This window comes from Apteryx mantelli, chromosome 18 (genome assembly GCF_036417845.1).
Source record: "Apteryx mantelli isolate bAptMan1 chromosome 18, bAptMan1.hap1, whole genome shotgun sequence".
NCBI classification, from domain to species: domain Eukaryota; kingdom Metazoa; phylum Chordata; class Aves; order Apterygiformes; family Apterygidae; genus Apteryx; species Apteryx mantelli.
In genome coordinates, this window is record NC_089995.1 from 9,661,202 (window position 1) to 9,686,319 (window position 25,118).

A 25,118-nucleotide genomic window follows, 5' to 3' on the forward strand; every position below is an offset into this window, starting at 1 on the left:
CCAGCCGCCCCCAACGGCCGCGCCGCCCCCAACGGCCGCGCCGCCCCCAACGGCCGCGCCGCCCCCAACGGCCGCGCCGCCCCCAACGGCCGCGCCGCCCCCAACGGCCGCGCCGCCCCCAACGGCCGCGCCGCCCCCAACGGCCGCGCCGCCCCCAACGGCCGCGCCTGGCGAGGCGGGGGAGGGGCGGGGCCCGCGGCGGCTCGCCCGCTCCCAGAGCCGCCCCGCGCTCGGCCGCGGCCTTGTGGGAAGAGCCTCGCCATTGGTCGGCCGCCTCAGCTGGGAGCGTGGCAAGGATTGGCTCGCAGCGGGCGCGTCAGGGAAGGCTGGGCCGCTGATTGGCCCGGCGGCCGGACGGTGGCGCCGCCCTGCGTGATGCGGTCACTGTGTCGCCGCCGCGCCCTCTCGCCGCGGTTTGAATGTGAAGCGCAGCCGGAGCTCTTGGAGCCGCCGCCGCCGCCGGGGGAACTCGCCAGGTGAGGCTGGGCCGCGCCGCTCGGCGCTGCGGGCGGAGCGGCGGCCGAGCGGCGCCGCAGCCCGGTGTTCCGCGTTGCCTGCAACTGGCCGCCGCTCGGTTCCGAGCTGGGCTCGGGCGCTGGGCCCGCGGCGCCGCGGAGAGGCGCAGCTCACCATGCTGGGGCTGCTTCGGGCCGCCTCCCGGTGCTCGCGATTGGCCCGCGGGCCTCTGGGGCTGAGCAGTGCTCTTCTCTCATTGGTGCCTGCCGCTGTCCGTCCGGAGGCGGTGGCGGCGGGGGGGAGGGTATCAAGCTAGTGTGAGGACGGCGGTGCCGTTTGGGGTTCCCTCGCAGGGGCTCTCGGCCAGCGCCGCCCCGCCGGGGCCCGGGGAAGGCTGCCTGCCGCCCCCGCCTTGTGAGTGCTGCCCGCCGCACCAGGCTGCCCGCGGGAGGCGGCCGCGAGCGCCGCCGCGGGGGAGGCGCAGCCTGCGGCGGCGGCGGGCGGGCTGCTGCGAAACGCGTGAGGTGCGAGAGGGCCGGAGCGGCGCCGTCCCCGGAGAGACCGCGCTGGCGGCGGCAGCGCGGGGGAAGCGCTGGGCGGGGGCGGCCCCGCGCTGCCGGAGCGGCTCCCCATCCTCCCCGCTGCCGAGCGGCCCCCGGGACCCGCGGGGGCGGGCTTTCGGCCTTTGGGGAAACGTGTGGTAAAGTGTGTCGAGTCGCGGTCTCGTGTCTCTCGTGTACTGCGGCGGGGTAGCCGAGTGTAAAACCCTCCGTGGTAGCGAAGGGGAAGGGTGATGCTCGCCATAAAATCAAGACCGCCCTGAGGAGTGTGGCCGGCGCTTGATGAGTGTTGTGGTGAGCGGTGCCGGAGTGGCGTGCTCTGAAGTTCCTTACAGCGCCCGGTTTGGAGGGGGAGTGGCGTACTCTCTTTTTTCTGATGTGGTCTGTCATTAATTTGACTGAAATCGTTAATGCATTAAGTACGTTTTGTGGGTTTTCCTCTGAAGAGAGAGCTTGAAAATATTCTGGTTTTCTGTAACCTTTTGAAGGGGCGTATGTCAGTACATAGCTAAAAACCATAATACTGCACTGGCAACTACCCCCTACATGTTGTAATCTTGCAAATAGACCACTTGCCCTTCAGTTTAAAACAGGCATGGGTCTTTGATTTTGGTAGAACTGATAACATAAGGAGGATCTGGCAAAAATAGAGAGACTGCAGTGTAGGTTTTTTTCTTCTTTTTTTGGCATCATATTTTAATTTTTCTATCCTCTGTAACACTGCTATGAAGAAAAGCCAATTCTTTCCTTCATGTGAAAAACAGTGGGATACCTAGTAGTCCTAGGGGACCAAACACTGCCACAAATGTCAGATGCCAAGGCCTGTAAGCTGCTGCTCCTCACAGAAGTAGTGTGTGGTTGGTGAAGTTAAATGTAGGATGAAAAAGTAAGTGGGTGATGCTGTGGGAATAAAATATTAATTTACTTGTGTGTTTTAAGCTAAAATTTTTATTTCCTAAATGTAGTGGAAAACCAAAAAATAAATAGCTAGAGGAAGAGAAGGATGTAAGAGCAAACAAGTACCAGGTGAAAAATTAGTAAAATCGCACATAGTTTATGTAAATATCCTATGTATGAGTGAATAATGGGTTCAAATCTTCATACTTGCCTTGCAAAGTAAACTCACAGTCAGCTTGAGGTGTATGAGTATATTGTTTTACATGGACCCCTATATTATATAACTATGTGAGGTATTTTTAAAAGGCCATTCAGTATTGTGAGTCTCCTAGTGCAGTTTGGTTTCCTAGCTGAGTAAAGTTTAGTCTTCATAAATGGTTTCTACATGGGCTTGCACATCAGCCTTGCAAATTTTCCTGGTGTAGACATATATTTTTTTTTTCTTTTAATGATGAAAGACATAAATATTAGTTTCAACATCATAATAATGATGTATGAGGCCACTTTGTAGCAGAACAGATGAGCGAACTTTTATTGGTGCTGACTGATAATCCTGCACTTTATTAGGATTTTGGTGATTAATGTAAATTGGTGAATGAGGCTGCAGACAGAGAAACCTAAGAAGAGAGAGAGGTGAAATATGGGAGGTAGGACTTTTGAGGTGTCCCCCACCCCCTGAGTATTGGGATCTCAATTACTCATTAACTTTGATTTAAATCAGGAGGATACAGTTGCTTTCTATTTTAGTGATATAAATGCCGTAGTTAAAATTTGAATCATTAAAACTTGCTGCCTTTGCAAATATGCTTAAATAGCAACTTTATTCATTGCACTGGTCATAGACCAAATCCAAAGCGGGACAGGCAAATTTCATTCTATGTTAGTAATTAGAAACTCCAGAGGAAAAATAGAAGTCCTCCTTCTACATTGCTTCTGTAGTGAATGAGCTGTGCTGTTGGTGGAGAGAAAGATGGGCAGAATGGGTGATGGTATCCTAAACAAAATGTCCATTAAAGCATGCCCTGATAGCATTTTAGTGTTACTGTAATCTGAATGGTTCTAATAAAAGCTGTGAAGTTAATAGATAACTGTAGTATATAAGAGAATGTGTGTAGGAGGATGACTGGAGAGGAGTAATTTAGACTTATTTACATATAGTTATTCTGTAATAACTATTGCAGTTTAATTTCACGCTTGTCCTCATCTAATTTTACAGCATGGGCAAACCCTTTGAGATTTTTTGTCTCTATTAAAAAATTTACATTGGGTGTTTTCTACAGCTGACATGACAAGTATGTATTTTGAAACAAATAATACACTTTCTAATACACTTTGAATTATTCTTTTACAATTCTCTAGGGTACGGCTATTCAGCTTTTTCAACAGGGCAGGTTTCTGGGGCTAAAAGCTGTTCTCAACAGCAAAACCAAACTCATGTTGTCGAGTGAGGGAAGAAATGATCTTCTGGTTGCACCTTGTTCATGGAATGTGTTCTGTTTGTGCCTAGTTGCACACTAACTCTTGTTTTATTGAATCAGACATATGAGATAGGACCAGGGTCTATGAGGTATACTCAAAAAAAAAAAAAAAAAAAGCTGGTTGCATTTTCTGTGCAATCTATTTCTATGTATGTGTCGCTTATAGGATAGATTTCTTGATCTGTGTTTTTAACAAAATTATTTGTGGATTTCAGGTTCTGCCAAAATGGAGCTTAGTGATGCCAATTTACAGACTTTAACAGAATATTTAAAGAAAACACTAGATCCAGATCCTGCTATAAGGCGTCCTGGTAAGTGATTAAGTGCCACATGTGACCAAAAAGCTTGGTGTTTGTTTGGCTCTTCTATCTGCCTATAACAAACTTCACTGGAAGTTTGTGCAATAGCCTCTTTACAGAAGTTCTCAGTCTCCTTTAAAAAAAAAAAGTTTATGAAGGGTGTATGTAAATGTAATTTTTTCCCCCATTTACTTTTTTTTCTAATTTTATTTTCCTGTTTTCATACTGTTATTAGTTAAAACAGTGATGCTGTTGCTAAATGTTGACAGTGCTGCTAACAATAAACTAGGATTTGCTGCTGTCATGTTATGGCTTTTAAAAATGGTGAGGAGGCAAAATTTCTTCAGCCTGCTCTGAATTCAGAGCTTTTGTTCATAGCAGAAGCATTAAAATGCTTAGTAGTAAAGAAGCTACAGTGTGTTTTGCCTGACTTGTCCTGTTTATGTTTCTGTTCTTGTGAATCTTTGGAGAAGTGTTAATCAGTTGTCCATTCTAAATAGACATTTGAGAAATGATAGGGCTCCAACTGGAAAAATCAGTTCAGTTTTGGCTAACGTTAGCATATTCTCTTACAGCGGAAAAGTTTCTCGAGTCCGTTGAAGGAAGCCAGAATTATCCATTGTTACTCTTAACACTGCTGGAGAAATCACAGGAAAATGTCATCAAAGTCTGTGCATCTGTAACATTCAAGAACTATATTAAAAGAAACTGGAGAATTGTAGGTATTCTAGTGAGTAGTTGTGCTAAGATTTCGTAATCTTTTTGAGCTGCAAGAAGATACTCTAACTTTGGAGAATGCATGTATGTCTGGACTTTGAGAGAGAAGATAGATCATTTGGAGAATAAACACAGGACACTTACTTATAAGGAACTAAAACATGGAGTGTTTGAGTCCATTTTATTTAAAAAAAAAAAAAGAGAGCTGGGTGATAAAATGCTGAAGGAGGAATTCTTTGCAATACTTGAATGTATATATCTGTAGAAGTACAATATTTGAAGCCCATTTAACCGATTGTAGTATTATTTAAAGTAAAATGATTGTAAAGTGTCTATGCTCAGGAGGTGGACAATTTGGCTGGTATATATTGTCATAGTATTACAAACTTTTCAAGCCAGCACTGCAGCTGGAAGAGATCATACTAGTTCCTCTCCTTCATGTAAATGCTTGTGAGGCATGGAAGGATGCAGGCAATGCCAGTTCATGACATTTGAAGGTATTTGTGGAAGTAAAATAAAAAATACTGCCATTTAATCACATTTTATCCTTTGTTTTGAAGAGTTTGGAAACATTTTTGATTCAGAGCTTTTAGCCATCATGATATTTAATTTATGGTGGAAATTATTATGTTTGAGAGCTCAAACCATGCAGTAGGAAGAGACTTTCATTGCTACATTTTATACCTTATTTCAAGGAAAGTGCTGTTTCTATCTCTGAAAAAGTATCAAATGTATAATTTTGTATTTCAGGAAAACTATTTGGTAAGTGTTTCATCATGACTTCTTAGCTGGTGCCTATTAAAAATTTGCAGATATCTTGGCCCCCACCCTTAGTATTAAGCAGATTTGAGACTGCTTAGCTTATTATGTTAGGTAAGATCAGTGCATTCAGTCTGGCACAAAATTTTTAGACATTTGTGCCTGTAATACTGCATTTTCAGTCATTTCTCCCAAATTACATCTTTATCTGTGGTGTGTTGTAAGGAGAAATAACACTTTGTTATGGAAAAATTTGTAAGTGGCTTCCTTGTTATGGGTTACTGATGTAATTCAGGGTGACTTTTGTGTTGGAGCAGGTGGAGATGCTATGTAGTAAGTGCAGCCAGAAGACCATTATGATTGCTGTGTGGCTTCAAGCACATTCCTTTGTCCAAAATTGAAGCTTTCATTTCAAGAGCAGCTGTATGAGCATAAAATACTGCTCTAAGGCTAACTTGTCTAGATCACGTGGTTTAAGTTAGCAGCCTTGGACTTGACAGATAAAAAGCTCAGAGGAAGGAAAATGGTTTTGCCTCCCCAAGCACTTTGATTGATGGGGCCTGGAGAGCATTTCCCATTTCTGGAGACAGGGAAGAGTTTGTTTTTTCTAAAGTATCTGTAAAATAGTCTCCTCTGTGCTGCCTTTAATGTCTTGTCAAAATGTCTCATTTCTTTGAAAATTTCATAAATAAACCCATAGTAGCATTTGCTGTTGCTGATCTCACCACCATCTCTACCTTCCTCACCCATCTAAATGGAGCACAGCGGAGCTGTGAGTCCTACCTGTCTACTTGGAGCTTGCCTGGTACAGTTATTGCTGCCTTTCACATCAAATAACTTGTAATGCTCAGATTTTAAAGATCATGTTTTTCTTTTGGGGTTTTTAAATGTATGTACATTCCTCTGATTCAGTACAATGTGATAGAAATATAAAAGAAAAACAAGTTTTCTGTGTCTTATTTTTATAACTGCTTGCTTATAGCTAAGCATAACTCTTGAAATTGCTAAACTTTTTTTTTCCTTATTATTTTTAAGTTTCTAGGAAGACAGTGGAAGGAAAGTGAAAAAGAAGGTAGTGTAGTAGCGCTATCTGGTTTAAGGCATCTTAGAAGCATTGAATTATGCTCTGGAGGTGCTTGCCTCTTTTAATTGCTATGGACAACTCAGGTTTCTGAACTTTGGTGCTGTCATCACAGATGCTGTGACAATCACTGCTGTCACTGCTTTTTTCATTTTATTTCTTTAATAAAAACATCCTAATTTACTACTACTTGGCTTTATTGACATCTGTATTTAGAACTGATTGGATAACTCTTAAAGTCAATTTTACGTTTTTGTGTGTAATGTACACTCATCTTAATGTAATATTTCTAGAATGTAAGGCTGGAGGCAGCTGAAATAAAATTAATCTTTGAGGTTGGTAGCAGTGAGGACAGACATGCGGTGCTGTGCGAAAGGAGACTGTTGGATAAACTTGTGTTTATTATTGACATTTGCAGCTGCCCTTATAGCTGATGGTGGGGGGGGGGGGGTTGTTTTTTTTATATATGTTCCCCAGGTTACGCACATGAAAAGTCAGTATTAGTGAAGGAGAAAATGTAGTTCAAGGTTTTGTAGAAAAGTATATATTTTTTTCAGCTTTGTTCAGCTATTACTATTACAGGTCCATGGTAGGCCATGGCTTATCTTTGACAGATTTTCTTTTTAGTTTCTTTAACAATGTAATAGTTAGGATTAATTTCTATAAATAGTTGACTTCTGAAATACTGGTATTCTCTCAGTGCCTAGAGTATACTGATACACCCATGACTTACTGTTTTAATTTTAGATTGAAGATGAACCAAACAAAATATGTGAATCAGACCGGATAGCCATTAAAGCCAACATAGTGCCCTTGATGCTCAGCAGCCCAGAACAAATTCAAAAGCAGGTAATATGTCAGTTTCTGGTTGTGTCCATGAGACTTTTAGAAAATTGTAAGTGTCTGGAAGCTCTGGTTATTGATGCAGCAGAGCTCAGCTCCCTTTTCAACAGTGTCATCCCAATCTAAATATCTTGGAGTATATTATTATAGCTACTTCTGCCCGCTTAATGCAATTATTTTATTGGTAAATAATCTTACAGCTGAGTTCCAGCATTAGCCAATTAAACACAGTAATTCCATGAAGTAAGACTGCATGTGCACATAGGATTTAAAATGAGATTTATTTATTTGTGGTGAAAACTAGTAGATCTTTAGCCCAACAATTTTGAATCTGACAGGAATAATAAGGATTTTTCTTCGATATTTGTAGTATTTGGCATGACTGATGCATTCTTTTTGTGAGTAGTGTGTTTATTATATCATGTAATAGTTATGTTTTCTTTCCAGTTGAGTGATGCAATTAGTATTATTGGCCGGGAAGACTTTCCCCAGAAATGGCCAGACTTGCTGACAGAAATGGTGAATCGCTTTCAAAGTGGAGATTTCCATGTCATTAATGGGGTCCTTCGCACTGCTCACTCTTTGTTTAAAAGGTACCAGGAATATTGGAGTCTGTATACGGATTGTGAAATTTCTGTTTATAAACTTCAACCATTAGAATCAGTTGTGTGTATTTACAAAGTCTGCAGTTGTGGTTTCTAATTATGCTTATTGACTCTGTAATATGACCTTACTTAAGAGGTTATCAAATTTTACACCTTGCATGATCTGCTTGAACTGTGTTGTTTAGTTCTTGTGTTTGCTTGACAGGATTTGCCTCAAAGTTCAGCATGAAAATTAATTGTATGTAAGTTAATTTAGGAGTAAGTGTTAAGACTGTATTTTATTTGTGTGCTTATCTCTTTCACTTGTCAGGTACCGCCATGAATTTAAGTCAAATGAATTATGGACAGAGATCAAACTTGTCCTTGATGCCTTTGCGTTGCCCTTGACAAATCTCTTTAAGGTATTCATTGTTGAATCATTCCTAAAGCAAGTTTAACATTCTAAATTGCTTGTTGTGAGTGCCTACGAAATGAAAACTTAAGAACAGTTGCTTTGAAACTGATAACGAGGTTCAAACTAGAATCAGGAGATGAGACATGACAGAACCAGGAAGGGGAAAAGAAGTGTATTTTCTATAAAAAGAAATAAATTAAATACATTCTTACACATCACTTTTCAATACCTCTTGTAGATATGGTTTGTGTGTTACTTGACTGAATCTTTTGTCTTTTTCTAGGCCACAATTGAACTTTGCAGCACACATGCAAATGATGCTAGTGCTTTGAAGGTTCTGTTTTCTTCTCTCATTCTAATTGCGAAGCTGTTCTACAGTTTAAATTTTCAGGTGAATCTCCTTGTTTTTCTAATTATTGATTTTGCTTTGATCTCACAAAGTTATTATGCTCTTATTTATAGGATCCATTTGAGGCAGCCTTTAAGGCCATGCTTTGTGGCCAAAATAAAAGTTGACAGTCTTCATCAACGCTGGAGTAAAAGCACAGTAAGGATGGAGTTAGTTAATGTGTTAGCTTGGCCCTATCTATATAGAAGATTGAGAAGAGAGGCTAAACTCTTGTTGTAGTAAGGAGCAGTGCAGAGATAGTTCTCTGACCATGAGCTGCAAAAGACAGAAGTCAAATGTCTGAGTTTGTTACCCACTGTGCTCCTTTATAAATAAGTCTGTACTGACATGAGCTCAGTTGTGTAAATGAAAGTCAATTAGTTTAAAACTAGTAGCTCTATGGCACTACAATAGCTAGTAATTCTGGTAGCACTGATGGCTTTTTGAGACCAAACCTAAATTTCTAATATTAAATAAATGCACTATATGAAAAATGGTAAAACCAGACTCTGCTGGGGTTCCTTATATATTTATTGTATCAAAATGAGCAAAAGCCTGTTAAGTGTGATGATGTTGCCTTGATTGTTCAGGCTGCTCTTTCAACATTGGGCAAAAGAGCAAGTTGGAGCTAGAAGGGGGGCTTGCGCTTTTTTGCTCAGACAATGAGGTTTGTTCTTTAGAAAACTGTAGGCTATATACAGTGTAACAACTAACAAAATTTCTGTGTTCCAAAGCCTCTGTTTTGAGGAGGGGAGTTGTGTGTTTGGGTTTTTTTTTTAATGTTTTGTCTTGAAGAATGTTGTCCACAGTTCAGCTTGCAGCAGTAGGTTGTAATATGAATCCACTTTATAGCACAGGGAAATTATCTAAGCGTTGCGGTCAGAAATTAAAATGTGGATTTATGCTTTTCCTTCACAGGATCTTCCTGAGTTTTTTGAAGATAACATGGAAACATGGATGACAAATTTTCATAGCCTTTTAACTTTAGATAATAAACTGTTGCAGACTGATGTAAGTATTGCATAAAACTTCCTATTTTATCTCTGTGTAGTCGCTGAACAATCCCAGGTTTTCTTTGCTGGGTAAACAAAGGGGTACAGTGACTGTAAGGAGATGGGATTTAAGAGAAGTAGATAGGCCCATTGCTAAGAATTCTGGGATCCAGTTCTTAAAGTTCTGTATCAATTACAGGTATAGCCAGCTGTGTGCAAAAATGAAATCAGATACATATGAATAAGTAGATTCTTTTGAGGATATCTGCTGAAGTTACCTGACTTATTGGAGTCACAGGGCTCAGATTTTCTGTGCCATTCAGCAGTTCATGTACTGTGTTTTAGAAAAAGGAATATCTTAAAGAATCTCAAACAGTTGAACATATAAGGCATGACTTTCCTAAGTAGTTGTTTAGCATTTGCTGTCACAGTTTGTCTAATTATGAAAACAAGTTTCCTATGAAAAGTGATATCAAGTCATCAAAGCACAAATTCATTTTGTGCATGCTTTTTTATTTTAAATGCTAATGTCTTCCAGATAGGGTACAATAGCTTGCCGCATGATGGAGCCAAAGCATTGTATAAATTTCTTGACAATATGTAGGAAGATGTATTAAAAAGTATATCTTGTGCTATAGTTCCATGGTCATTTTAAGCTAATGCTGCTAAGCTAAGCCTTCCTCTTCTTTTCTCTTGCTCTTCTTTTGTGTCTGTGGGTCATTGCCCAGCACAGGCATTTGTATGGCTGTGGGCTGAACCCATATCAGGGAAGTGATATGGGTTAAAACTGAAAGGTGGGTTTTTTTTTTTCCAGCGCAGTTTCCCAATTTACTTTGCTTTGTGGCTCCGCAAACATTTGTGCTGGTACGGGGAGGGGTTGGAAATAAGTAGCAGAAGGTGTGTGGGGGGAGAGTACTTTCAGCAAGAATCCCAATTTAAAGTAACAAGATATAAAGCCTATTTTTCAGTGCCTTGTATTACCTTTTTCTGCTGCAGTTGTAAATTAATTCTATGTCAAATTTAACTCTACATCATTTAGGTGTGTGTAGTTCTTATATTTGAAATATAGGTATATAGCACAAATCAGAAAAATGTGATCATTCCAGCAAAGTGAGAGGTATTTCCTAAAGCTTTTTAGAACATGGTGAAATAATACTATATAACCTTCAAATATGTTGATAACTTTAATACTAAAAAGTAGCGTTGGAGTTTGGATGTTTAAGTTCTTAATTTTTTTTTTAATGTGAGGATGAAGAGGAAGCTGGATTACTGGAGCTCTTGAAATCCCAAATTTGTGATAATGCTGCTTTGTATGCTCAAAAATATGATGAAGAATTCCAGCCCTACCTGCCACGTTTTGTAACAGCAATCTGGAATCTGTTAGTCACAACAGGCCAGGAAGTTAAATATGACTTGGTAAGTTGTTATAAATTGATCATTTAAATTTTAATAATGAATTATAAATTGATCAGCGATGCTAAAATTGTGTGAATTTTGTGCATGTTGTTCTAGTTGGTTAGTAATGCAATCCAGTTTCTGGCCTCCGTTTGTGAGAGACCACATTATAAGCATCTGTTTGAAGACCAGAATACATTGACAAGCATCTGTGAAAAGGTTATTGTTCCCAATATGGAATTTAGAGGTAATTTTTTTTATTAAGCTTTCAAAAATACAGTAGAAGATAACTGTGATTATAATGATATGTTACTTTACAGGTCTAAGAATGGAGGATTACCTCTTGCGTACTTTAGTACTAGATTCGGAACCAAGTTTCTACAACAGATTGCTCTCCTTTGGGCTTTGTAGAATTGTTGTATGAATACGTCTGATCACTTTTCTATCTTACTGTGATCTCAAATTGAAACGCATGAAAAATCTAGGTCATGTGCTGAGTGTCACCAGTAACTTTTCATGCTTAACATGAGTACCAGAATAATTCAAGGAGTCTAGGCATGGATAGCTGGCCTGCTAAATTGTAATGCTTATTCCTCCTTGTTTTGAAAGCTTCATTTTAATCCTGGTGCCTAAAATGCGATGAAGATATATTGCAGTGATAAAAAGCTTCTTTTAAGTTTGACTCTGGAAGCCTCTTACTTTAAATACATTTAATATTGAATGCATTCTGTTCCCCCCCCCCCTTTCCAGAAATACATCGGGTCATGAATGCAGAAGAAAATGTAATTTGTGAGGCAGCAAGCTAAATATGCTACTCTGGGTAGTTCTGGTTTATTTCCATTATGTTACAGAAAACTATTTGGAAAAAATACTGAGTTGATAAAGATGATACTGCTTTTTACCATCAAAAAGAGAGATCTTGGTATTTAATCGCCTACATGTTTTATATTTTCAGCGGCTGATGAAGAAGCATTTGAAGATAATTCTGAAGAATATATAAGAAGGGATTTGGAAGGATCTGGTAATCCACGGATTTATACTAAGAATATTTGGTCTTTAAATATAGCTCTAAAGAACTGAAGCAATTTTCTGAGGCTCTTATAACTTATTTTTGGAATTGAGAACATGTTTTTCTCCCAAGAGATTTTATCCAAATTTTGATCAAATTTCATGTCATGACCTGCCCCTTCTGGCAGCTTTTTGTTTTGAACAATGTTTCTATAACTTTTTATCCTACTCAGATTGTTGTGTCTTCTGTACTGCACTGTCATTTCAGCAAATGTAGCCTGTAAGTCACTGCTGAATAACGGCCACAGTTCTGTATTTAGTTCCAACATGTAGAATTTTAAATAACATAGATAAATTCATACCTGAATTTAGCAACCTATGGTATTTTAATTTAAACTTTACCCAGTTTTGCATGCAGATCTACGGTCAAGCCAGGTGGGCACCAGCCAGCCTTTGTGTGCTGGCACTCTGCTCAAACCAATACAGTAGCCTTTCTGAAAACATAGAGCTGTGCTAAAAGAGCTACTTGATTTTCAGATTGTAGCTGTCTAGTCTTCAGCCAGACTGGAGCATAAATGATCCAGATCTAAATCTCTGTGGCATTCTGTATATGCTGTTCTGTGCCATAAAGTGGATTACTGACACTTTGTAATAGGTTTGAGAAATTACTGTACCCTTGCAGTGGAGAACAAAATCAGAGGAAAATGTTTTCAGACTTTTTCAAGCAAACATTTTATCATATTCATCCAGAATTGGCTGCATTTTAGGTGTATGCGAAGCTTTCATTTGTCAACTACTTCTGCTTTTAAGATAATTTAGGCAAGAAGTATTTTATGTGTATTTCTGAGACTACTCTAGAAAGGTACTATGTGATTAAATTCACCTGCTTTACTTTCCTATGTCCTTTCTGTTTGTATATCATTCAAGGCCACATTACTTTTTTTTTTTTCCCCTCATGAAACAAGAAATTTTTGCAAGTCTGTTATGAAAATTTACTATTTCGGGTGCAGAGTTATCAAGAAAAGATAGTAAAATGCTTCCCCCTGCATGCTTACTGAAACTTTCTTTACAGGTCGGTAAAACCTGCATATACGCAAGCATTACTGGGAAATATCCATTCCTCTTGTTGTACAAAAGTGAATAAAATACACTTCTTTAGTCTCAATTATGACAGTAAATAAAATGCTGTTCTTATACATCAATGTGGAGAATTGCAGTCATTAGCAGAAGATGGAGATGTGGCTTAGAGGAGTTGTTTTCTCATATCTAAAGAATCTTTGGTTCTCGTGCAGATATTGACACCAGGCGCAGAGCAGCTTGTGATCTAGTCAGAGGCTTGTGCAAGTTTTTTGAAGGGCCTGTGACAGGGATCTTTTCTGGATATGTTAATTCTATGCTGCAAGAATATGCAAAGAATCCATCTGTTAACTGGAAGCACAAAGATGCAGCTATTTACCTTGTTACATCTTTGGCATCCAAAGCTCAGACTCAGAAGGTACTTCTACGTTCTGTTTATTTTAAGCCATATACATTCACATATTATAGTGTGTTTGAGGATTGATATAATTCATTTTATGCTTCTTCAAAATGGGAATAATTGTATTTGCAGTATTTTAATATTGATGACATTAAAAGCTGTCCTTATACTGTGGACTTGGTTTAATATGACATCAAATCTCCATTAACTGTGAGTGAATTATCTGATCTTCACACAGATTGGGCAAAGTCAGCCACCATGTGCTTGTTAGCCACCAGGGCTTGTTAGCATGAATGCAGCAGCCCTATAAGGAAGTGGAATTGGCTTGGGTCTAGAACCTCTGTGCTTTTACATCATACTGAGCTGAAGCTGTAAGTCCCAGAAGGCCAAATTTAGCTGTGCAGGAGGAGATCAGAAGTGTTGAGAAGGAGAGACTAGAAGGAATTCAAATGACTCTCCCAATTCTTCATATTATATTCCCCAACACTTCCTGTTCCCTAAATGCTTATTTTCTTGGAAATAGCACGTAAACTCTACAGTTGGGCTTGAAATGAGTCTTATTACTTGTTCAGGGGGAAGCAACTAATAGTCTGGATATGTTGGAAAACATACCTGAGCTAGACTATATTTGGGAACAGTAGCCTTACACCAATTGCCCATCATCCTACAGAACAGAATTTAATATACTAATAAATATATTTACGTACATTGTAGTTCAAATGTCTGTGGCCTTACAAGGCAGATTTGAGGCAAATACAGTGAAAAATGTTGTACAAGCTTCTTTATTCTGTTTTGCTAAAGATTCTCAATCTCTTCCTGTAGCTTTGATACTCCAATTCTGTACTGCTGCACAGGAGATGCTAAAAATCATGATGCATAATGTGAACCACAGTCTTTTAGCAATTAGCAAACTGCAAAGACGTGCATCTTACCCTTTCTGTGCTCTTTAGTGGCATATATAGGATAATATCACTTAGAATACATAAATACTCATATGCAAATCCTTTGTTCTGTATGTTTTAGTTGCATTTTTCATCTGAGAAAATTGAATCAGTGATTATTATTAGCTGTTCAGATTCAGAATTCAAATTAGTCCTAAACTTTTTCTTTTTAAAGGGGCTGTCACAGTAAAAGTATCAAGTTAATAAACTTCTAATGTTTTCTGTCTAATACTTTGATTCATTATTATAGGTGATTCATGTTATTGCTTCTCAACTCAGGGCTAATAACTTTGAATGTCAGTACTGTTACAACTGAAAACTGGACACTAAAAACAACAGGAAAAAAATTAGAGGGTTCTCTGCTTGAGATGATTGAAATTACGTCTCTGCAATGTGCATGTACACTGTAGATTCCCTTTATTAAAAACAGATGAAAATGAGTGAGGAAAAATAGCTGAATGACATCTATAATAGAGTTGTTTTTTTTTTTTCCTTCCCCCCTCCCTCCTAGCATGGAATAACACAAGCCAATGAACTTGTTAATCTGACAGAATTCTTTGTGAATCACATTCAACCTGACTTAAAGTCTGCTAGTGGTAAGTTTTAAAGTTAATTTTCATACAGCAAATTTTGTAACATGCTAAAACTTTGACACTGGCCATTGTCCCCTAAGGCACAAATACAAATTGAAATGATCTCGTGTCAGCGTTCTCTGAGGCAGAAGGTGGTGTATAGACTGTTACATGGCACATGGGAAGTAATTCAAATTAGCTTGGCTTGCAACGAGTGAGCTTTTAAACAGAAGTGAATTACCTCATGCCGTCTTTAAGATAAGAGCATGTACTCACATGCTGTCAGCTGTCAGCTGATCTGCTTAAACTAGTTGAATCAAAGTATTTTGATTTCTGTATTTGTGTATGGCAAAATTCTATGCTAGACAAAACTCAGAAGTTAAAATACTGAAAGCTAGGCTGCAGCCTGTATCAACCCATGCTGATGAGATTACAGATTTATAGATTTAAGCCACAGACTGAGTGATTATTTTATACTTCAGCAATTATGTTGTGATAGTTGGAGGGTAGTGGGTGGTCTTGGAATATGTAATTGGAGGCTGTTAGAGCTAAAAGAGGAAACTTTACATGAAAGAGTTGGACTGTGCATTTAATGGTGTCAGGGTGTGATTTGCATGTAAAACTGATATTCCACCTAAAAGTGCCTGTGTGGTAATATACAAACTAAGCAGTGTGGAAATACATTGCATGTCATCTTTCAGGGAAAAAAAATCATGAGTTGATGTCATGTCTGTATGCAGTACTACGTCAGTAATCAAAAATACCAAGACTTGCATATTTTTCTTTGCAGTGAATGAATTTCCTGTTCTAAAAGCTGATGGTATCAAATATATCATGATTTTTAGAAACCAAGTAAGTTTTCCCTTTATTAAGCCTGCTTAACTAATTTAACATACTCAGTGATACTCAACAGGTGTTTGATAGCCCTATATAACATTCTTTGCTGAATTTTTAGCTTTGAAAGTAAATGATACTGGTATAAGTAGCTAATTAATACATAGTCTGTGTGTTGTCCATATGCTGTTGGAACACTGAACTTTTTAGCATACTTACTCCTGTGGAACACTGAGATTTTTCAAGTGAGTTCTAGTCTAGATTCACCTAATTGCTTGGATCACGATAGCAGTTGTTGGGGAGAGTATAGCAAATTTGTCCTCTATTACCTTTTCTGATTTGTGAGATGCAGCCAGAGAAAATTTTTTTTAATATTACTTTTAAGCTTTACATTACTTTTTTTTTCACCTCTTTAAAATATCCATGATTTTTTTTAAAAAGCTTAATAATTTTTAATTGCCGCTTAAGACAGTAGAGTGGAAAAATAAGTATGCTTTAGGAATATATTCACTTACTATCAGATGTAACAGTCAGGGGTAAATATATAGGAGATGACAGAAATTGGTACCTCTTAGCTGTCAATGTGTGATTTAGCAACTGGAGAAAGCTTCCAGGATTTCTTCCTTTACCAAGCTTTCAATTTGTAGCTGAGCTTGGAGCTGATAGGTGTTAAACCATCTGTATTTTTATGTAACGTTTATATAATTTGTTGCTATATTTTTGTAGGTACCTAAAGAACAACTGTTGGTATCTATTCCTCTTTTAATCAATCATCTTCAAGCAGAAAGTATTGTGGTCCATACTTATGCAGCCCATGCTCTTGAAAGACTGTTTACCATGAGGGGGACTAGTAATACTACCCTGTAAGTTTTCAAGCAGAAATAAATTCATTGCTAAATAGTTTTTGTCCGTTAAGGATGAAATATCTGTAGGGATCTCTTATTTCTTTGTATTACAGTATTGTAAAATGCTTGAAGCTTGTGAATATGTTTCATCATTAAAGAGCTGTTTTTTACTTACAGCATTACAGCTGCAGAAATGATACCGTTTGTAGAAGTGCTGTTAACAAACCTTTTTAAAGCACTGACGCTTCCTGGCTCATCTGAAAATGAATACATTATGAAAGGTGAATGCTTTGAGTCCTGCCCTATAAGTGTAACCTGATTAACTTGAGAGAAAGGCTCAACTTCTTACATAATAGCTTATATAGCTTATATATGATAGTTTGTTTATAGTTACTTATAGGCTACTGAAATTTTTATTTGGAAAAGCCTGATTTATTCAGACCTATTAAGATGGTGTGCAAAGTCTGCAGTTATTACCAGGCCATGTTAAGTCATCTTTGACTAAATTTATGGAACTGAAGAAAAACACTGAACATAGTAGGATTGTGTGTGACAAATTAGTTCTCAAATGGTAGTCTTTGTAGTCGAGGCAGCCACCCCAGCGGTATCAGTAGCAGATCTGAATGGCATATTGCTAATAGTGAGACTTTGCAAAGACCCTCTTTTACTTTGGGCAAGTTGCTTAATCTTTCTGTGCTCCATCTATAGAATGAGGATAGCAAGGCTTTGCTTTGTCCTTTGTTATGATTGTAGATCTGCATCTTGCAGCAGGTGTTCTTTCTTAGTCCTTAATTCCTTGGTCTGATTTAATAGTAAAAGGGTAAGGATTTAGGCGTATGACAGAAGTGCATGTTTGTCTCCAGAAGATAATACTTTCAATTTATTTGCAGCTATCATGAGGAGTTTTTCTCTGCTACAGGAATCCATAATTCCATACATCCCTTCTGTCATCACGCAACTTACACAGAAACTGCTGGCTGTCAGTAAGGTAAAGAAAAGGTTATCTGAGCAAAAGGTTCACACTTCTTTCTTATCAGAGCAATCTTTTTGAAAATTTAAATATACTATATTGTTTATGTTTTGTTGAAATATTTCTAGTTGTTCAGTACTTCACTGGAAGGTGGTTTTTGCTTATTTTAATTGAAGTACTGTCTTCCTTTCAAAATGTACTTTCAAATAATTCTTCTCTGCTTTCATCTGAAATTTCAAAACAGTGTATGAAGTCTTTTTATAATAATAGCTTTTTCTAGTATAAGTGTTTCTCTATGGAGAGGTCAGCATTACAATAATTTAAACTTCTCATAGCTCCTTTATTCTTTGACCAGGAAACTTCTCAGGCTAATGTCAAACTTAAGCTCTGAAATGTGGGCTTAAATTGAATAAACTACCCTTCTACTTTTGGTGGGCAAAATTCTCTTAATCTTTTTTTGTTCAAGTTGAGCTAATATTCTTGAACACTGACTTTAGAGAATGCTTCAGGATACCTTCAGCAACTATCCAGAAAACCTTTTTTTACATATAGTTTAAATTTAGTGCCAGGTATAAAAATTACCTAATAAACAACTGAATAGACACCTTACATGGTTGAAAAGCAATGTTTTTCCTGTGTGGGTTTTTTTTTTTTTTCCTGATAGTGTAACTGCTTCTTTAGTTTATTTGATTCTGAAAATCTTTTTTGTTTTGTTTTTTTAGAAATACATATTAAAAAATACCTCTCTTTTATATTTTACAGATTTCCATTTATTTTTGTATCTATGGAATTAATTTCACTAACGTATTAATAAAGCATAGTGTCCTTATTCCCAGTTGCTCCTTTAGACTTCGGTTGAAATAAAAATTACATTATACTAAATAAGTGACATAGCTGCAAGCTTGGGTTGATTTATTTGTTCATAACTTGTTTTTAGAATCCAAGCAAACCTCACTTTAACCATTACATGTTTGAATCAATATGCTTGTCGATAAGGATAACATGCAAAGCAAACCCTGATGCAGTCGGAAGCTTTGAAGAGGCTTTGTTTATGGTGTTCACTGAGATACTACAAAATGATGTACAAGGTAAATTAAAAGTAGTAAGTTCTTGTGCTCTCTCTCTGCTATAATTGGTTGCCTTGATTAACCTCATGGCAGGTTTTTTCAGTAACACAGGAAACCCAAGTGAGAATGCAGCATGTTCAAAGTCCAGATAAACTTTTTTAGGAAGCATCTGGGTTTGGTTTGTGTGCCATAGGGCACACCTGCTTCATTAATTTATTTTTAAAACCAACTATATTTTAAAAGTATTTAACAGTCACTACCCCAAAACTTCATATGATTTTCTTAATTGCATTGCCTTGTTTGTGATGCTTTACTGTCCATGTTATATTCTGAAACATTCACAAATAGAAGCTGGATATATGGAGTGCTTTCATATGTTTGGAATAATTAAATTTGAGATGCAGTGTGCTTTTTCCAAGGTTTTATTTGTTGGAATCTTTGTGTTAATATACTGGATCTGTGGGTTCAGTCCAAAGATATGTGGCTCTTACAAACTGACAATGACCATTCTTGCTGAATTTTTTCCACTGTATTTTGTCACTGTATCTTTTCTAGAGTTCATTCCATATGTGTTTCAAGTGATGTCTCTACTTCTGGAAATGCATAAAAATGAAATCCCATCATCCTATATGGCATTGTTTCCTCATCTACTTCAGCCAGTACTGTGGGAAAGGACAGGAAACATTCCTCCTTTGGTCCGACTCCTGCAGGCTTATTTAGAGCGAGGTGCCAATACAATAGCAAGTGCTGCTGCTGATAAAATTGTAAGTTGAATTGATATAGTAGGAATGTATGCCTCTAGACATGTTTATTTGAGATTTAAAAAAACAAAGGGGGAGAGAGGATGGACCTTTTCCTTTAGTGGATAGCTGGATGTGTGCGGACTTTGTGCTTGTACTTTATATTAATGAGTTCTTACATAGAAGGACAAAGAATACCATGAATTCAGACTTTTTGGATGCTTTTCCATTATGACAGTCTGGGATTTATTTTTTCCATGTGCTTTTATCAATTAAGATGTAAAATTCCTGCATTTGGTTCCTGTGGCTTTTTGCAAGCAGATAAATTTCCACAGTTTTCCTGTCTTATTTGCCTCACCTGGATCGGGGGGGTTCAGGAAAACTCAGAGGTTCCTTTCAGATCAGTGAGTGAGGAGGAGCAAAGATGTTGGGAGATTTGAGGGTTAGTAAATTCAGTGCAAGACTTGTTCTGTGTACTTAGCTCCTGTCATTTCTGCTGCATGATCTGCTGTAGTCAGAGTTGATTAGACATGCGGGTGTTCATTTAGTCAAGGTTAATCTTAATGCTTAAAGGGAACATCGCTTGGTCTCACTAGAAATCTGTCTTGTTGTCCTTAACTGCAAAAATTAAACCTCTATTAGGTTATGAAAGCTTTTGCTTTGGTGTGTGTTTTAGATTGCAGGGGCAAGTTTCTGGTAGATCCTGTATAAAGAAGCACAATATATAGTTTTATAATTGCTTTTTTACAGCCTGGATTGTTAGGTGTGTTCCAGAAGCTGATTGCCTCTAAAGCTAATGACCATCAAGGATTCTATCTTCTGAACAGTATTATAGAGCATATGCCTCCGTGAGTATGAGTTGAAACTATGTTCAGAACTAATTTCTGTAGTTGTCAATAGTTGGTATGTTTGTACAACTTGTATTTTATGTTTAGCAATTTAAAAAGTCACATTTGTCAGTAAAATAGACTTGAACTATTCTATGCATATTTTCTGTAAAAAAAAAAAAAAAAAAAAAAAAAAAAAAAGTAAAATGCTATTATGGCTTGATTATTGTTTTAAATTTCTAGTGAATCAGTTGACCAGTACAGGAAACAGATCTTCATTCTACTATTCCAAAGACTTCAGAATTCCAAAACAACAAAATTTATTAAAAGTAAGTTCCTTGCTTTATGGAAAGTGTCATGTGCTGGTAATGCTAACTGTTTAGACTATGCAACAGTATTGAATAAGTATTATGTAGCATCCTGTGACTATGCAGTTAAAAAGGGAGTAGTGAGCTCTTAACATCGGTGACTTGCTTCAAATTATTTGTATAATAAAGGGTTGCATATAGGGCAATTGTCACAGCAGTTCATACTTAGTACATACCAGAACTTAAAGAATGGAACTAAAATAAGGGGAAAAAATGTGTGTATTCCTCTCTACTTTCATACTCTGGAAGGCATCATTAATTATCTGAAAGTGTCTCCATTTCATCTCTAATACCAGCAAACTTTTGTTCTCAGACAAAATAATATTGACCTCACTTGCCTTTGTTATCTATAGTTGTTGTATTGTTAAATTTTCCATGATTTGTGGATCATTCTTCCTAATATAGCTTAAGCTATTGATAAGATTTTGCATTAAACAAGCAAAAATATGTGACAAATTACTGAAATATGTTTTCTGGTTATTCCTCCTATAACTTGGAGATTATCATCACATTGATTAAATTATTTAAATGTTACTACTGCACAAATTATACAACATCCTTTTTTAATCCTGTGAAACCTGGTTAAAGCCTTCTACTGATAGCAAGAATGATATGATTGCTTATAATGCTCATCTTCAAACTAAAATTAAGTAGCACTCTTAATGCATCAGTCCCATTCTCTAGTACAAAGGCCATTTAAAGCAATTCACAACTAATCTGAAAAGCTGCACTGTATTAAGAGTTTCCAATTATAAACATTGAAGAGACATTGTGGTTCATGATCCAAAAAGTTTGGCAAGAGTTTTTCTAATGCTTTATGATTGCTATAAGGGAAAAATGATCAAGTCTTGTTTTAGTGGTTCTATGGCTGTGTTTAAGTTTTTCTAATAATTGTGGTACATGAAAAGATCAGCAATTTTTTTAGACAAACTTCAAAAAGTCTAGGTAACAAGTTAATGTAGTTAATATACTTCATTAATATTTGACGCTTATTTGTAATGCCATTGCTAACCCAGTCAAGAACTTATTATAATCTATTCTGCTGCTGACTCTAGAGCTAGTCTTTTGTTTGCCTGTTGATTTTAATTTGACCTTCTTTTTCTTACAGGTTTCCTAGTCTTCATTAACTTGTACTGCATAAAATATGGAGCATTAGCTCTTCAAGAAATATTTGACAGCATACAACCAAAGTTAGTACGATTTTTTTTATTCAAGACTGCTATGTAATCTTTGTCTTTTAAAGTTGGAAATAGTTGGCTCTTTTAACTACAATGGAAAAGTGTATTTGTTGCTAATTTGACTAGACAGACCCAATTTGACTAGCCAAACTGGTTTCTTCTACTGTACAGACAGGTTAATTTCTGTGTAGCAATTTTTTTCTTTTTCTAGTTTGGTGCCCACAGTTCTTCTGTGATAATTTAAGATATTAATCACCTGAGCAGATTATAAAAAGGGACAAGTGGTGGTTTTTGTCTTCTCCCTTTGTGAAAAATTTGTGCTGTCAAATTTCTAGCAGGTGTATGCTGTGACAGGGCAGCGTCATTAGTTATCAGATTTTCTGGGTTTTTGTTTGTTTTTCTCTAGTGGCTCACATTGTTGCTGTTGTTTTTGTCACTGTAAGGCTGATAAACTCACTGTCTAATACTTTTTCTTTTAATATCATAATAGGATGTTTGGAATGGTTTTGGAGAAAATAATAATTCCTGAAATACAGAAAGTGTCTGGACAAGTTGAAAAGAAAATCTGTGCTGTTGGTATTACAAAAATATTGACAGAATGTCCTCCTATGATGGACACAGAATATACGAAGCTGTGGTATGTAGAACACTTCAAGGTTTTTAAGTAAAACCACTTGATTTTTGAAAATGTGAGCTACTCATCAAAATACATTCTTCAGAAATCACTCTGTTCTGATTTCTTCAGACCTGCTACTTGTTATGAAGCTGAGTTTCAGGCTTTTCATACCACTTTCTCTTCTAGCAAATAAAAAAGCTGTATTTTCAAAGCAGATGCCAAACTGGTTTGAGAATTCTGTGATGGGCATAGAGCACTGACCTAGCATAGGTGTGTCTGCATTTAAGAAAAAAAATTACTTTCTTTTTCCTTGTATTGCTTCTGAAAAGTTAGGCCCAGTTTTGACTTAGCTCTTCTGACTAGCAGAAAAGTTAAGCACAGATATTAACCTGAGAGAGACATTTTAAGAACTTAGCTTGATGATACAATTTTGGGGAAAGCTAACTGGGAAGATTGTAGACCATTCCAGCTGTAATGAAAATTAAAAAAAAAAAAAAAAAGGAATTAGAGCAAAGGAGTAATCTCGAAGAGAACTGCTTTTTTTAGGTATGTTAAGAGAATTCAGCCTGATCAAAAATACATTTTTTATGCTTTTAATAAGAGCATCTTCCTTATGCCTGTAAAATATACAGATCCATTATACTTATACAAAACCCCACAACTCCTCAAGCCCAGCACAGACTGTGTGGTATAAGTTTTCAGCAGCTGAGCTAGTACTTGCAAGGGCTAAATTGTAATGGGTTCCAAGTAATTTGGACATTCTTATAAAATATATTCTGTTCTAACACATTAAGCACTCTGACTTTATCCTCCCCTCTTTTACATGTAGGACTCCTTTGCTGCAGGCCCTTATTGGCCTTTTTGAACTGCCTGAGGATGACACTATCCCTGATGAAGAACACTTCATTGACATAGAAGATACTGCAGGATATCAGACTGCATTCTCTCAGCTAGCCTTTGCTGGGAAAAAAGAACATGATCCTGTAGGTCAAATGGTGAACAATCCTAGAATCCATCTGGCACAGTCTCTTCACAAACTGTCTACTGCATGCCCAGGCAGGGTAAGTGACTTTTATACATGGTATGCTAATCTCAAATTCTACAGAGAAGAAATGCCCATTTGACAATGGACCTCTTTTGCAAAAGTTTGATAATCAGCAAAAATAGTATGTCAAAATCGGAAAGCTAGGAATTGCTCTCTCTTATTCTACAATTCAGTATAGCTTTTTGTAAACTTTTTTCCTGCTAATCTAAGAAAGGCCACTATTTTCACATTATTTCACATAGCAATAATTTTAAGTATACCATTTCTTAAACTAAAATTTACCCATTCAGGAGGTACATAATTTGGATTTGTCTCCAGTTCAATTTTATTTATCAGGGAACCTCAGGTAATTCATGTTACATGAAACAAGTTAAAGTTACAGTTAATTATTTTAACCCATAGCATATTTGTTTTCAAATTTTTCGTAAGTAAAGATTGCCTGTAAGATCTGATGCTTGCTGCATCCAAACATCTGCTTTAATAACTGAAGGCTTGCTATATTTCTTCATATTTGATTCAGGTAAGAAGCAAGTAAAACTGCTACGAGTATTTCAGTTGCAAGATACAGCATGGGATAAACCTTCTAGGCATACTGCTGTCAGCATCAGGAACTGTAATTCCAGCAACTGCTTTCACAATGAAAAACTGCTGCTGTCAGGATGTAATTTGACTTTACCTTATGTTGACACAGTAGTTAACAGGATATAGTGGTAGTTTAATGTATACACACATTGACACCTCTGCTCTCTCATGTATTTTAAGGTTCCATCAATGCTGAGCACTAGTCTGAATGCAGAAGCGTTGCAGTATCTCCAAGGATACCTCCAAGCTGCAAGTGTGACACTGCTATGAATTGCATTTATTTCACAAGCAAGAACAAAAGCTGTTTTGCTATACAGAAGGTTGACACTGACTTTTTTTATAGCAGAGCTCAGACAAAATGAAAAATGCTACTTGAAAATGTATTGCAGAATCCATCTTGTAAAAGATAAATGTTGCTTTAAGCAGAAACTGAAAGAATTAGGTGGTTCATGTAATCATAGATAAAAGGTGGCTAACTTCCATTCCCAGTTTAATATCAAAGGGAATAGTCATAGTGGTTTATTACAGGATTTATTTGAATTCTGCGCCTGCAGTGTTTGGATAACATTTTGAAATGTATGGAGAGCACTGGCTGTAGAAACTCACTTTTGGTCACTAAAATTCCTTTTCATTTTGATGTTGTCCTTTGTATTTCTTTTGTCTTTCTTTAAACTTTATCTGAATTGTGAATAAATAAGAAGTACTTGTTTAAAATGCCTGTCACTGTGCGCTTACTGTTGGTTTAGAAAAAAGAAAAAATCATGTTTTAAACTTAAGATAGAATATACAATAGTGGGACTGTGTGGATTTTTCTTTAAGTATTAGTTTAAATACACTGTAGCATCATACAGAGCAAATGTAAAACTTTGGCAGAAGATCCAAAGCAATTATTACCCTTCTGATATTCATCAACAGGTGGCAGTAAGCTGCTGAAAGCACCCCTTCTCTTTGGACAATGCATGTCAGTATAATGTGCCAAAAGCAAATAAAATACCCTCTTAGAGTGAGTATCAGTTTCCAAGTGGATTTTTAGTGATGTATTAAAACTGAAGCAATACTTTTCTCTGTTTAACTTGGTTGTTCTCCCTGTCTCCTCATAAATATATTGATTAGGTTTGGTAGTCTTGAATTCTAGGTGCAGTAGGTTACCTTGTTAGGGCTGCTTGAAAGTGACAAGTTAAATG

At 37.5% G+C, this 25,118-nt stretch overlaps 1 protein-coding gene across 2 annotated transcripts; it reads left to right on the top strand.

Annotated features, from left to right (window-relative positions):
- Nucleotides 1-401: 401 nt before the first annotated feature.
- On the top strand, nt 402-24,648 carry CSE1L (chromosome segregation 1 like). 2 transcript variants are annotated; one of them, XM_067307485.1, is made up of 25 exons: nt 402-476; nt 3,607-3,702; nt 4,266-4,408; nt 6,995-7,096; nt 7,538-7,683; nt 8,006-8,096; nt 8,373-8,480; nt 9,396-9,488; nt 10,718-10,885; nt 10,982-11,111; nt 11,820-11,885; nt 13,165-13,367; nt 14,802-14,886; nt 15,653-15,714; nt 16,423-16,559; nt 16,719-16,822; nt 17,432-17,529; nt 18,449-18,599; nt 19,134-19,342; nt 20,069-20,166; nt 20,389-20,474; nt 21,622-21,703; nt 22,182-22,328; nt 23,137-23,368; nt 24,115-24,648. In XM_067307485.1, exons 2-25 carry the CDS (start codon nt 3,618-3,620, stop codon nt 24,202-24,204), a joined length of 2,916 nt encoding a protein of 971 aa, XP_067163586.1. In that variant the 5' UTR covers nt 402-476; nt 3,607-3,617; the 3' UTR covers nt 24,205-24,648. The 2 variants fall into 2 exon arrangements, with proteins under 2 accessions (XP_067163586.1, XP_067163587.1); XM_067307486.1 differs by lacking the exon at nt 402-476 and adding an exon at nt 2,026-2,042.
- Nucleotides 24,649-25,118: the final 470 nt, after the last annotated feature.

Excerpts from the sequence above, each read along its gene's own strand:
- CSE1L (XM_067307485.1), top strand. The coding sequence starts at position 3,618 with ATGGAGCTTAGTGATGCCAATTTACAGACTTTAACAGAATATTTAAAG. Across the intron at positions 8,481-9,395 it reads TCTACAGTTTAAATTTTCAG|GATCTTCCTGAGTTTTTTGA; the intron begins GTGAATCTCCTT and ends TTTCCTTCACAG. Across the intron at positions 20,475-21,621 it reads AACAACAAAATTTATTAAAA|GTTTCCTAGTCTTCATTAAC; the intron begins GTAAGTTCCTTG and ends TTTTTCTTACAG.